General features: G+C 38.5%; 1 protein-coding gene across 1 annotated transcript in view; it reads left to right on the top strand.

Annotated features, from left to right (window-relative positions):
- Positions 1–868: 868 nt before the first annotated feature.
- The window catches only part of LOC111661108 (solute carrier organic anion transporter family member 1C1-like), a 33,887-nt gene continuing 19,419 nt past the window's right edge, over positions 869–15,336 (top strand). Inside the window, exons 1-2 of the mRNA XM_023414573.2 lie at positions 869–1,268; positions 5,891–6,063. Of these exons, the coding sequence (XP_023270341.1) occupies positions 5,968–6,063 (96 nt within the window). The 5' untranslated portion in view covers positions 869–1,268; positions 5,891–5,967. The remainder of the gene's footprint in view (positions 1,269–5,890; positions 6,064–15,336) is intronic.

Here is a 15,336-nt window from a genome sequence, read left to right as displayed (position 1 = left end):
GACATCATTAATGATGTCATGGGTTGAACCATGAATGAGGGGGGGGGACTGTCTTTGGTTGAATATGTTATGTTGATTAGAATTTGATTGATTCTAAGAGTTTTTCTTTACAAATTGATTCAGTAGAACGATATTTGTAGTCTCGTTATGTACTGTGCATGTTACCTGACACAACATTTGCCTGTGTGAGGCGTGAGAGACCGAGACCCCTGAGAGAAATATGGTTCTGCCCGAATTGATTGTGCGGTAGATTGGAGTGCCTATTTAAAGGGGGAGCAGAGGTTGAAAATCACTGTTGTATCTAAAAGTAATTTATAAGTACCTATTAAACCTAGATAATGGCTTTTGTTTCCAGCAAATGAAAAAAAGAAAAAAAAATTGAGATTCAGAAATGTGTGATATAACCCATCATGTGTCTGTTCTAAATTTGGCATGAGTGGATATTTTACAACAAAAAAAGTTTTAAGACGTAAAAGAAACAGCGTATTAACTCCAAATTATCCAAATCTTAGGAAATATAACTGTTCAAAACACAGACTGAGTGACCATGAGGGGAATACAAAGCATGAGTAAATGTCACCAACCAAATCAAAAGTGGGAACACAGCAGGCTGACAAATATTCTTCTCTAAGTTTAAAATTGTGTTTTCTGATCCTTGAAAGTATGACGCTTTCAAATAACAGCTGGTACAAGACAATGTAGGCTACAGCAGCCTACTGATGAATGCACGACACTGTAAATGCTTCCCTTTATGATTCCAATAAAGCTCATTTGAGAGAGAGAGAGAGCGAGAGAGCGAGAGAGCGGGGGGGGCACGGGGGCGGGAGACAGAGAGATGGTTGAGGAGAAAGCCACAGATAGAACCGCAGATTGAGACAGCCCTCTCTGTGTGAGCTGGTTCTTCTGAAGCCCGTCTATCTGCAGAGTCGGTCCCGATAACAGGAGGCTTTGCGGGGGGGTCACTTTCCGTGCGCATCTAACGCGCCATATCTCCAAGCGGCGTTCACACTGACATACACCGACATGTTTCAGGAGATCCCGATTTGATTCGGTCTAGTCTGCCTGAGAGTTACCGTGAAGTCGGCTGGAAATGAACTCTGAAGGTACATGTCGGTCTCAGAGCATTCATGATAAGAGTCGGCGCTTCTCCTCCTCTCCCATCCACATGAGAAGTTTGAGCTGGCTGAAGGGAGGCTACCTGCGTTTCCGACCGGCTGTTCAGTCTTCGGAGCTCAAGCAACCGGCTGACTGTTTGACAGGACAGTAAGGTAAGCGGTTCGTATTTTACCCCACACACTGACGCTCCTCGGACATTATCCCAGCTGTGTGACCCAGTGATTCAAGGCGCGTCTGTTGTGAAAAATGGCAACAGGCATTTTCATCAGGTGTGTTTGCTTATGACTGACCTTATTGCTTTTATTCGGTTCCTGTAATATTCAAATAGTACTTTGTGAATATGTGTGTTTAACTAGCTAATAAATAAAAACTAATAAATAGGCCAATTAAGGGTAAATAATTCCTCTTTTAAAATAATTTTAGTTTCTTTTTTCAATGCAAACATAGGCTACAATAGTATACTGTTTTTTACGGTGAAACTTAATAAGTGAATGTGCACTTATTACAGCACTGGAGTGAATGAGATGTTCACAGGGTGCCTGTTGTACCTGCAGGACTGCTGGCATCAATAGCATCTGCATGTTAATCATCACCAATATTGAGAGATAATTAGAATGATGTTTTATCTACAGTAAAGATGGTGAAGCTGATTCATCATGGATCTCACTCCTGTAGCCAAACTTGAACCAAACCTAACCCCGACTCCAAATCTTAATCTAAACATAACCATCTTTAATCTTCAGATTTAACCCAACCATCCTGTTGTTTATAGGGGTTGGTGTCTGTGTGTGTGTGTGTGTTTGACCTTGTTAGCTCAGTGGTTATGCTTATTGAAGTGAAGGGGGGCTTTAACTAGCTTGTCTTGGTTAAATGCTTTTCTCTTTCCACTAATACCCATCGCTCCAAGGTGGTGTTTCCTGGCTAATGTGTTGAGTGAGTGTCTTGACCTTTGGACAGTCAAACCATTTAATTTTTTTGTTTTGTTTTTTTTTTGTAGCTGAAAATTTGTGTATTTTTTCATGGACACTAATTTTTCATTGGGGATATACTGTATGAATTTTGGTAGACTGAATATTGTGGGCATTTGCATGGATAGCTGTGGAGCTATGGAGAGTTAGTGTTGCCAGTGGCTGCTACAGTATTATCATTTTATAGTCTATATAATATTCAATAAATTCACTTGGTAACACTGACATTGTGAAGATTTAACAACAGCCTATTCTTTCCAGGGTGCTGCCCTTTAGCAGCATGCTCAGATTCAGTGGGGAGTGATATTCACACCCCCAAAGGTATACACTGTATAAATCTGCAGAGACATACCATATGGAGATATGGAGACACAATTTATACAGATACCATTTCATGCATATTAATTCATCAGCAAGACACAAGCCAAACAAAACTAATCGTCATATCAAGCGTTTTTCAGAGGGTGGAGTGACTGAGGAGCTTAAAATGTTTGATACCGTCATTTTTACTTTAAAAATAATAGCTCATGCGATTGTGTTGTCTTAGTTTACAGAATAGTTGAGGTGATGTGGTGACCATATTAAACTGAGGAGACTGGGCATCATCCGTTGATGAAAAAAACTGCATTTAGCCTACTCCTGTTATAAAAGATATGGTCAACACAATTTATAGAAGTTCACACATATTATTCTTTTTCTTTTAAGGTACGGTCTGTGAACAACAGCAAACATTTACACACGATGTTTGCACTACTTTCAGCTATGGTGCAATATGGTATTGCTATCCGAGCTGTATACCAGTGACCTTTAGCGGCTGCTGCCTCGAAAAACAAAGGTATTAGAGATGATCATGTTGTTTTTTTGTTTTTTTTCCCAGTTCAGTTTTCAGCCATCACTCCAGGCTTATATGTGATTGGAAGTAATCAATTTGGTGTTCTTTTGTCCTAATGGGTACATCTGTTGTTTGACAGTAACACTAGATTAGAAGCAAATTATAGGCAGAACAAGATTAAGTGTGCTCATTACACCTTACAAATGAACTGTTTTGCGGCTTCACCTGTGATAAAGTGTGCGGTAGATGTAGCTTATTGTCTCTCTCTCTCTCTCTCTGTGTCTCCTCATCACATCAACCTCTACAGAACTTGTTTGTCTTATTAAAATGATAATTTCGTAATAATAAATGATCATGTAACAGCAGCGTGAGGCATTTTGGAGCAAAGAACAACCAACAACATGAGTGAATGAACGTTTGTGTTTGGATATTTATTCTTGATCTTTGGGAACAACACAAAGGTCTTATAATTAGCTTCAGAGCTGGAGAGAAGACCCCTGGATGCACTTTAAAGCTCTGAAGCTAGTAAATAGACTTTGATGCTTAGTTTATCCTCAACATGTGACATATTCATGTATTATGTAATTTGAATATTTCATTATCTATGCTGACTAAATTATGCTAGAACAAGTCAACCTGCTAACCTGATGATCTAGTGGCTGAAATCATGAGGACCTAAACATAGTGATAGTATACAGTGATAATGATAGTGTATAGTCTGTAGTGTATTTGAGTCTTTTTACCAGACAACAGTGGCAGGTTAAATGGTGTTTGATATAGCACTGTACTGACACAGTATTTGTGAGAATGGGAAATAGAGATTCAAAGATAAACTTTGGTGGTACATGAGACAAAGTGCCTGAACTACTGTATGTTTTTTTCAAAAACCTGCTGCTTTTGTGGACTACTGCTTTATACTACTTAAAGCTGCTGTTGGTCTAATTCCTTGAATGTAGGTCAAACCTGTTGCGATTAGCCTGCTCCTTTTGCTCTGCTCTGCTCATGCAGACAGAAACGTCATTATAGGGAGAAATGCAAACTTTATAAACTTTATATTTTAAGAAAATATTACATGTATATATATTAACATGTTGTTAACATGTTGTGGCACTAGTGGCAGTCTCACTGACAGAAATGGTGATGGTATTGTGTTAGTCTTCTTTGCTACATAGCAATCACTAAGCCGGTCCCCTGGAGCAATTGCATTCACTGTTTCACATGACCACTGGAAATGGACCGAGGGGGGAGGAGAGGGAAATACGTGAAATAAGCAAGACGAATGTTCGGAGTTAGAGAGAAGGAATTAATAGCAAGGGAGTGAAAGGAGGCAGGACGGAAGAAACAAACAAGGAGATAAAAGGAGATGTAAAGAAGGGGGTACAATCAGCTGATTGCTTCATCTACATGGCATACACACATGTTGTTTGGATTCGAGTGTTGTCTTATTGTCTTTGAAAAAAATGTGATACTTTTTCCCAGACTGCACCTGTGTTCAGACTGATCTGTCACAAACAATTGAAAAATGTTCAAATATAAATTTACCACAACTTCAAAGGATAAGTGAGGTAGCCATCGGTGCAAACAACAGTGATTGACTAAAACCCTTCCTGCAGCTGCTTCAAAGTAGAAACCTTCCAGTGGATAATGGGATATATACTTTTACACAAGTTCGATTTATATTTAGTTTTTCACCAAATTTCCAGTGAGTGAAACAAAAAGAATGTATGTATATCTAACAAAACAAAACCTAATCTAAAGACAGCTGGCAAATGAAAACAAAAGCACCACTGGATGACTTTTATAGTGAAGCAGCTGTTACCAGGAAGTGTTTATTTTGCATGAGCCATTGAGACAAATGAGACGAATAGCAACAGAGGGAACAGATCATAAAACACTGAGGCTGCCTTTTGTTTGGATGAGCTGTAAGAATAGGACCATGAAAATCTGACACAATTCAAACAGCAGAAACTGGTTTACACATGTAGGCACTATAAAACTGCTGAAGGGTTAACATATGAGTATGTTTCATGTGCTGCCCTTTTTCTTTGTTTGAGCCATTTCAAATGACCCCTGATGCCAGTATAGCTCAGCTTTGGCCCTGCTCACAAGCACAGCATGGATACTGCATAGGCGGGCTCAGGAATGTCCTTCTGCGAATGCATGTTCGAACAGTTTACCACAGCACAGAACACTTCAAGTGGGTAGTATCATGGTAGTTAAAATGCAATACAACGGCTAGCTCAATTAAGTGGCAACATATTGGCTCTGCTGCTTGACCTGATCAGTGATCCCACTGCTGAGGAAAAGACACCAGCTTCTTGCATTTCATTTAGTTCTATGAGTAGATGTTGCAAAGAAAAAAATTGAACATATGCACCCACTTCCCTCCCGATTACCTAGCACAAGCAATTGATAAGCAGATGACTGACATCAGAGTACAGTGCTGTTAGTGCTGGTGAGATTTATGCGGATTCATTATACTGAATTCATACATATTTTCACTCTGTTTACAAACCATTAGCACACTGGCAGTGAGCAGTTCTGGCCTCAGAAGCAACTGAGGTTCAGCTCAGCAAATCAAAGTGCGCTTCCTCTCAAGTGGTGTATACACTATAGTGATTTTAGTTTATGCTTCACTCTGTGTTTGGTCACTTGATGACAGTTACTGGCCAGACATTAGAATAAAGTATGTAGTGGCGATATGTAGGAAAGTTTAGCTCAGTGTTTTTGATACTGTGGCTTAAAATAGTTAACTGGAAACAACGACCTTTTGTTCGGAAAAAGTGCACACGACACCCATGTCATTACAACGTTGACTTCTTAGTTGTGATTGAAGTCTTAAGATCTCTAGAACAAATACATATTGTTTGAGTGTTTCTGTGTCAGTCTCTCCTCTGCCGGCTGCTATAGACATGTTTCTGTTTTTGTACCAAGGATGAGAAGTGGGTCACATGCTTGAATTATCCATTTGCAGGGTTGCATGCATCAGTGCCAAGAAATTGCATTACGTGGGAGACTTCTGCTTAGGAGACACAGAGACATTTCTGGAGGATGGAGGAACGAGCTGAGCAAGGACGCACGCAGGAGAATGGACGCAGTGACGGCATGGCCAGAGAGCCACGCTCCTCTCCATGCACCAGCCTGAAGGTACACGAGCTAATGTGTTGTGACGCTTTGACTTTGTATATTCTACTTTGTTGTTTATGTGGGGTGCTGGGCAGGTTTCTTTCCTGGCAAGATTTTTTTTTTTTTTGGATGCAAGCTTAATCATACTTACACCCTAGACACAAGAACAACACATGCAGTACCAGTAAAAAGTTTGGACACACTTTCCCATTCAAGTGAATGGGAAATGGGAAGTGAATGAGAAAGTGGTCCTGGTACTGTACATGACCAGTCTTCAAACAAACATTTTCATATATTTGAACCAATTTGATTTGAAAAAAAAAAAACAATCCCTTTGTCTCAAGAACAGCAGAGAAAAAATGAATAATAATAATAAAGAAAAATAACTCAGAAGTCAGATTTTCCTTTTCTATAGAGCTCAGTTCAGTTCAATTCAATTCAATGCCAATTATTAAAAAAAAAAAAAATTAATAAAAAAAAAAAAAATTAATTAATGGTCCGTTGTGTTGAGTTGAATCGTCACACACACAAAACAAGTTAATTTACTTTCACATCAGTAAGATCTGTACAGTCCTGTCATTCAAATAACCCAGTCCAGGTTTTTCTGAGCTGCTGGTTTCTGGAAATTATCAGTGAGAGGTGGAGAAGTGATTGATCCTGTGAGGATGGTTGTTAGAGGTGGTTGAACAGGTGTCCGCGATTAGACGACCTCACTTTTTATTAATATTAATATTTAATATCGTTGTGCTCCGTCTGTCCTCGTCTGTCCTCTGTACTCTATCTTTGCCATTCATTCACTGAAGCTAAAGTTACTCATATGCCATTCACGATCGATTCGTTCAAAAGAACAAATCTTTTGTGTGAATGAACTGAACTGAATCACTTCCTGAAACGATCCGTTCAGTTCTCAATTCAGCTGAACTCTGAGCGAACATGCAGGGATAAACTCACGAAGTGATTCAAGTCAATGAATCATTCAGTGATCGGTTTGCAGGGAGTGAGTGTATCCCTGTGAACAGGATTCACTCACTCATGAGTGTTTCCCTGTGCAAATGAATCTATGACTTGAATCCCTGCGAAAGTTATTTGTTCGCGCAGGGATACACTCACTCACATGAATGATTCAAGTCATTTCATTCACAGGAAGAATGGGGTGTGTTCTGGTGGGAACGATATTAATGGTGTAGGGAAATGACTTTTCCACAGCAGGAACACACATACACTTCAACATGTCACGAGTAGCGTATAGAAACAAGTAGCAATAGAACGAAGCATGAGTGATAAATGGGCAAACGAAAAAAAAAAATTGTGGCAGAACAAAATATGGATGAATGTCAACAAAATTATGAACAGCATTTAAAGGTATAAACTACAGCAATAAATATGAATGACTACTAGATATACAGTGCATTCAGAAAGTATTAAATATTTTCACATTTTGTCATGTTGCAGCCTTATGCTGAAATAAAAAAAAACATAGTAATTTTATCCCTCATCAATCTACACTCAATACCTCATAATAACAAAGCGAAAACCGAATCTTAAAAATTTTTGCTAATTTATTAGAGAGGAAAAATTTAAATATCACGTTGACACAAGTATTGACACCCTTTGCTGTGATACTTGGATTTTAGCTCAGGTACCTCCCATTTCTCTTGATCATCTTTGAGATGTTTCTACACCGTGATGGGAGTCCACCTGTGGTAAATTAATTTAATTGGACATGATTTGGAAACACACACACCTGTCTACATAAGATCTCACATATATCAGAGCAAAAATCAAGCCATGAGGAGGAAGGCTCTGCCTGCAGAGCTCAGAGACATTGTGTCAAGCCACAGATCAGTAAGTACAGTGTGCAAGTGAGTCTTTCTGGGGGTGTTCATAAGGAGTGCCAGGCAGGTAAATACTGGTTATCACAGTATCTTTATGAATAGTAGGATAAAGGAGCTTTAGCTGACAGCTATTTCTTTTGTAGATGCTTTGTGTGTGTGTGTGTGTGTGTGTGTGTGTGTGTGTGTGTGTGTGTGTGTGTGTGTGTGTGTGTGTGTGTGTATATATGCATTGGGGAGTCATATGCTCACTTGGTACATATGCTGGAATGCATGTGTGTGTAGAGATCAGCACTAAATCTGGTAACAAAATTACAGTAACAGCCCAACAAGTCACATGGATGATGTCTGTGTGTCAATGAGGGATACTGTAAATTTTAACCCGTGACCTCTCTGTCTAAATGTAAAGGCATTAGTAGACTGCTTGAGGAACTGAATCATGCTTCTGTTCTTCTATTCATCAATTCCCATCAGTTAAAAGTTTAAAGAAAATTTCACATGGCCATTGAGTCCGTCCCCTGGGTTTCAGCACAAGGTAGTAACAGGTAGCCAGTCAACAAACACTGTTCAGACACTCTGCATCATACTGGGGTTCGGCTTTTATGTATGAGCCTTACCTTTTCCCGGAATTCATTAGGGAGAAAGCAAGGCCGTACAGTGGTTATGCTTCCTTCCTTCCTTAAAGTCAGAAAACAAAACTCGATAGATCCACTCTCCCTTATTGTTCTTTGTCAAAGACGTAATAAAAAATCTGAGTTTTTAAAGTTCATATTTGATGCAGCAAAAGCAGTCCTCAACACAATCTCACCATAAAGTGAGACGTAGTTGCTATTGTAGAGCTTTCAGTCACATCACATAATGGTAAACGCCAGAGGGAGTTTGCTCAGATATCACGTTCGTAGCACTTCAATGACTTTTCATAGATGTTGGCTTAAAAGTTGAGTTTCAGCAGCACGTGTTTTTAATGGCTTTTCTTAAGTTGTCGATCATATCGTGTGATCTCCATCAGAAGATGACGTGTATAAAATCAATTTAGTCCTTGGAAACTTTCAAATCAACTCCCTGACAACAAAGACTACTGGAAAAATCTCCAAGACATCCAAGTCATTTTATTACTACCCTTTCTTCCCTTGGTGCCTTCAAATTAAAACGCATGTAACTTGAAGCCTATGCAGGAAGTAACGAGAGTGTCAGCTTCCTGTAGCAAGTACAAATAGCAGAACAGAAAACAATAGGGAGACCAAGCTTTTAATTGGCTCCTGTTCTTTGTTTATTTTTCAATATAAAACAGTTCTCCGATTTTTCCGAGTCCCACCTCCCTTTGTTTACTGTTGCTATGCCTGTCAAGCTTTTGCACCCAGCATGTCAATCTATAGTTTTCAACTAAACTAAATTAACCTTCGAGGATATTACTGCCACATCGTGGGTTTGATCCATGCATTTGATGTCACAAAGATGCAATAGGAAAGCTCAACTAAATCCCACAGTTTGACACAACAATGGCACAAACCAACAGATGGTAAAATCAAGGCTGTGCCCATATCATCGGTGGTAATTGCGAAGGCGGGATATGTTCACAAGTGGAGACCGTAAATACATGGGGAGGCAGGGGTATTCCAAGTACATGATTGAGTGAACCAATTAAGTTTATTCAGAGTAAGAGGTAAACCACATAGAGCACTTTGGCTTCAACTCTTCTTTTAGGATGTTCTGAGTTAACTTACCCAAGTGCGTCACTAAACAATGTAACTGGAATACCCTCAAAGATTAGCATATTGGTTTACTGTTTAGTAGTTCATAATACAGAGTATTGACACACCGATTATGAAATTCACGACCAATACCAATACAATGTTTAAAATAACAATTGGCCAGTAGCTGATGCTGATACAGATGTTTTCTTGTTTATTTGTTTGGTTTTTATTATTTATTCCACTTAACTGTTTTTAAGTCTTTCAGCCCTTAATCACACTAAGTGTTTCAAAAGCTCTTTTAGCCTGTTATACAGCTCAATGACAAGATGAAAATTTTCAGTGCTTTTATAACCCATCAATTATTATTTTCATGAATCTTAAATTAAATATAATTCAATGTCAACATAAAAAAACTATTAGAAAAACAATACAATCTAAAATAGAATCTTAAAAAATAAATCATAAATAAATACAAGCATAAATAGGGCAGCCTTTCCAGGGAGGGGCTTTGTGAATGGTCAACCGGCTGAAACTATGTCTTCTGCCAACAACATGAAAGTTAGTAAATCCCAAAATGAGATCAGACACTGTTGCTTTTTCCCACATGAAAGTAATGTGAGACAATGGTGTTCAAGCAGCTTATCACAATAGAGACTGCAGTGGCAGGACAGGTTTTTGTTTTTTCTCAGAATTGTTTGGTTCCCTGACCGGCTGGGTGGGACATGGCACAGCCCGTTTCCACTCTAATCCGGTGCTCAATGTTATTCTCTGCTTGTCCACCAATAAGACTAGAACTTTAGTACAACAATGTCCCTGTGTTCTTTCATTTCTCATTCATTTCTTGCTTCAAACACCATCTCAGAATTCCCTGAACACTTTCTAATGATGTTTTGTATTGCAAAATTTGTTGTTTTCTACTTTTGGACATCACTCTCACAAATAATAGAAAACGGTGTGTGTGTGTGTGTGTGTCTCAGACTCTTGTGTTAGTCTAAACATATTAGTTGTGTGAAATCAGTGAGCTAAGAACAAATGCGGGTCACAGGTCACGAGGGGGCTTTGTTTAAATGTTCGCACAGACTTAATGTGAATGAAAATGTCATTGCGTGCTATTGTTGCAAATTCCAAAAATGAGCATGATGTTATTCAGAAGAAGACATCCATTACTAATGCATTACTTTCTTTGCAAATAATGACATCACTTTTGACATTATTTACAGTAGGGTTATTCTCTAGAAGTCATACCAGTCCTAATCAAAATGCATTCACTGAGACCATTTCTTTATCAGCCAAACACTTTATGTTATGCAAACAATAGCCTTCATTGTCACCATTATCTGTGAAAGGACAATGCACTATTGGGGTTCCTTTGCCACAGGTTTTAATACAGGGATGTTCATTGATGACAAATTATATATGGAGTTTGCTGCTGGCATGCAATTATAACCCATATTAACCCATATTTTACAGGGATAATCTTATCATTGCATGGCGCTGCAACTCCACCTTCTTCTGACAATTTCTAATTAAAAACGATGGTTTGACATTTTAGAAAATGTACTTACTCACTGTCTTGCAGAGAGATGGACGATACCACTCCCATATCTATTAGCTAAATATGAAATATGATACAGCCAGCAGCCGGTCTGCTTAGCTCAGCACAAACAATGGAAAAAGGGAGAAACAGCTAGCCTGCCTCTGTCCGAAGGCAGCAAAATTCACCGGCGCACATTCTGACAGCAGAAGGCAAAAATCATTTTCCTTGATAGACATATTTACACAGATTTTCAATCTAGATAATTATATCACAGTTTTGTTAAAATTTTATAAGTAGTGCAAATAAAACAATTTTCATTGGGACAGTGCCTGTTTTGTTATTACAGAAATTTAGATAAAAGTGCATTATACTGCTGCAAAAATGGTTTTCCACTAAGACTAATCTCTCAAAGTTGATCAACAACTTAGTTAAAATGAGATTTGCTATATCATTTTCCTTGACATTTTTGTTCTTGTTTTTATTTTTTGGTCCGGGTTTTACAGTGTGCACTCCAAGGTCTATTTTTGTGAAATAAGTTGTGCAGATGGTGCTGGAACGTATGATGAATTTGATTTTAGCCACTAACCTATCACATTATTTCTGTCTCATGCCTTATTTTTCACTCTCTACTTTAAACCGATGAATTGTAGTTGTGTGAGGGGCCTGCATGTGAATCAGCTCTCGGTTCTCATTTCCCTTAAAAACAGTGTGATCTTCACTTTAAATAGTTAGAACTAGATGAGAAAACTCTATGGGCTAGCTGTCACATAAAGAATGCAAAGGGGGGAAAAATAAAGTATCTTTGATATGATTTTCAGAAATATACGTCTGTAATTCACTCAGCCACCCATTCTGGTACAAACAATGTCATTGTGAGCCACTAAATGACTGAACCAGCACAAGTAGGAACTAATCTTCTTATGGCCACCAAAACTGGCACTTTGTTGGTGCAAAAGGTTGAGTCAGCACAAGCACAAAGATTTAAAAGTATAATTAAGACTTTAACGTTGACGTTGTTGGCTTAATTCCCTTTGAGGGCCACCAGTGTTATATATAATATATTCATGGCCTTCTGGAATTTCTGATACTTACCCTTCTCCTCGGTTAGGGTTAAATTCCCCACCACCACCACCACCACCACCACCACCTCCCCGGGAACTAAACATGTGATGAGCTACTTTCATTAATGCCCCAAAGCCAGTACTGGTGGTCAGCATGATCTCAACAGAGGTCTGTTTGCATTGATGGATCCTCTCACATCACATCATGGAAATGGACGCACAAGGAGAGGTGCAGGGATAAGACACGTTGTTACTCGTGTCTCAGTATCTCAAAGTCCTGATTATCTCACAATTGTTGTTGCACATGCTGAATAGACTCAGAGCTAGCTCCCTCTCTAACTTTGTTAATGTGGTTTCACCAGCACTATAGTATATATACATACTGTATATATACTATAGTTAAATAATACTTCCAGCCATTGTCATTTCTATGGCCATGGTATGTCTTTGCCTGATCATTTATGTAATGTGACTCTCATGTGCGCTGCTTTTCATACGTCAGTGCTGGATACCCATGGTTCTTGCAGTATAAGAACCATGACCAAGACCGCAAACCATTACTTATTCGCAAGCACTCAGGGAGACAGAATAAGATTACAGACACTTACTGTATAGGCAACACAAAGGTTTTATTCTTCGTCTGTCTAAACCCTGCTCTGTGAAACCAATGCAGTGAAACCACTGTCAATTCCCTCAACTGGCAAGAAACGAACAAATAGTGTTTTGAAGTGAGTACGGAGGGTGAATAAGGAGTTAAAAAAAATATACACACAAAAGAAAAAGAGTTAAATCCACATGACCATGTGAAAAACAGGCAATGTCAGTCTCTCCTGCATTGATACACACTCACACTGTGTGTTGTTGTTGGAGCACCTTGTTGCATAAATCAGCATGTTAATAAATGTTTTGTTTAGACTTAAAATTGAACTTTTATACATTTATAAAATAAAAATTAGTAAAATGATTTGAGCTCTCAGGTAATAATCGATGCTTTACACCTAACATAGCATCTGTTACCTTAAGGACGACAAATAATCAACAACACATTTCTTGTAGAAAATACTGTTAAGTGGAGTGAAATGAGCAGAGTGGACAGCGGACAGATTTCATTTTCTTGTTTCATTAGACAGGTGGAAAGGTCACAGAGGACAGAGAATACAGACCCTATAGGGGATTTGTTCCTATAGGCACGCTGTGGCAAACATGTGACTCTAGATTAGATTCAACTAGTCAACCATTCCTGAACACCAATTTGTTTTCATTTCTGACATATTTCACAGGAAGCTGGGTTTATCACGTACACAGCGACCGGCATATTTCAGCATTATCCGTTTTCTCAGTGAAGTTGCAAATGACCTGGCTAAGGACAGCTGTACCTGACAGTACAGCAGTCGCTTTCAGAGAGGTAAATTTCATGGTAGACTGGTTAATTATCTAATTACTCGCTACCAAAATCTAAACATCCCAAAGTATGTAAATGCAACATACAGTCATAAAACATACAGCAGATATAGAAGGGAAACTGGTGATGAGAGAGATTAATTCCTAATTATATCTAGAGTGCTTCATATCTTTATAACTTCACAAGCTGGGGACCTGTGGTTGGACTTGGAACGTTGCCCTGCTATCACACAGTCCATGTTATTGTTGTGCCTTTTAATCCCCAGGTTGGTACTTATAAAGTTTTTTTCAGTGCTTTGGATGATCGCTATCTGCCTCAAATTCAGCCATTGCATTATCTTGGTTCAAGTATATCACGACAGCCAAATGTTCATCATCAAGAGCTAATAACTTTTAAAAGACGGATTACATTTGAAATGATCTTAAGAGGCTGTGGAAGCTAACAACAAGTACTTTTGAACACTGTCACTCAGAATAGGTCCTGAGATGTTGATTGTTTATGTTGATCTTTTCTTTTTGTTGGAAGTGGCGTGCTGTGTGGAAGTAACAGACTTTTTAAAATATTTTTTTTTACATTTTATAATGTAAAAAAGCCAGATTTGACCCATTTTGTCATTTTACACATTTTGTCTTATTTGATTTTAGATCAGGAACTTATATTTCCTACCTTATGGAAAAAAAACGTTCTTGCTCTCTGAGTAGGTTTTGGGCCGACTTTGATGTTAATGAGGAAACTGAATTTGTCCGGCAGGGTTCAACAGTGTGAGCGTTTCATTCGCATTTGCAACTAAAAATAGATGTGTGCGAACTGTAAAATGTGTTTAGAAACATGTGTACGAATAAGAGGTATTACAAAACTCAGCCCAAGCAGCCACTATTTTCTTTTAACAAAAAGGTTGATAACACAACAGCAATGAAGATGACTCAGTCACTGAGCTGAACCAGTGCTGTCTGTTGAAAAAAAAAAAAAAATCACGTGATCCACTCATCAGCGCAAAGGGCCTTCTATTCACCACTTTTTGTGTCTGAACAGACTGAGCTGACTATTTTTGGTGTTTTATTGATATAATTATTTATGCTTCAAACTGCTTTAAACTCTATAAATGGTATGAATAGTGTGAACACCTGTATAATAAAGCAGTTCTTCTTCATTTAAAGCAGTTAAAAGTATAAATAAATACAGAATTATTAAATAAATACAGTTTGAAGCAGAAATAATGAAAAACCTTGTGTGCTTTTTGTATTCAATAATAATTCATGAATAATAATTCAAATGTCTCCTCGCAAGTTCTTTATGCGCTCCTAAATTTTTCAACTTATTGGAGCACATGTGCTCCTTGGGGGAAAAAAGGAAGCGTCAAGCCCTGTCTGGGGTTTTGGACCTCTGCCACGAGTAAGTCTGTTTATTAGATTTCCTTTGGTCATAACTGTGAGAATTGTTGATCTGGGCCCAGTCACTGTCAGAGGTTGCTCGCTGCTCTTCACTCTCATTATAGCACAAATTAAATCAAGATGAGAAGTTGATCCACGGAGAGTCCTTCTCTGTCTCTGCTAGGTTTGGTGGCAGAGTTTTCACCGCCTTACACTTTTATTTTTTTGTCATACATGATTTTGACCTGTTTTATTATAGGACGCCCCTGTGCTAGTCCATCCCACATGGATTACTTTCTCTCTTTTACCCTTTTAATTCATCTTCACTCAAATACGAGCCAGCTACAGTTTCCCTCATTGTTGTTGACGGTTCATGTTCTCTAACTTACACGTTGTGT

This window comes from Seriola lalandi, unplaced genomic scaffold (assembly GCF_002814215.2).
Source record: "Seriola lalandi dorsalis isolate HSWRI2012SDOR001 ecotype SW California unplaced genomic scaffold, Sedor1 jcf7180002054536, whole genome shotgun sequence".
In the NCBI taxonomy this organism is placed as follows: domain Eukaryota; kingdom Metazoa; phylum Chordata; class Actinopteri; order Carangiformes; family Carangidae; genus Seriola; species Seriola lalandi.
Note: the sequence above shows the minus strand (reverse complement) of the source record. Positions and strands in the feature narration are given on the sequence as shown.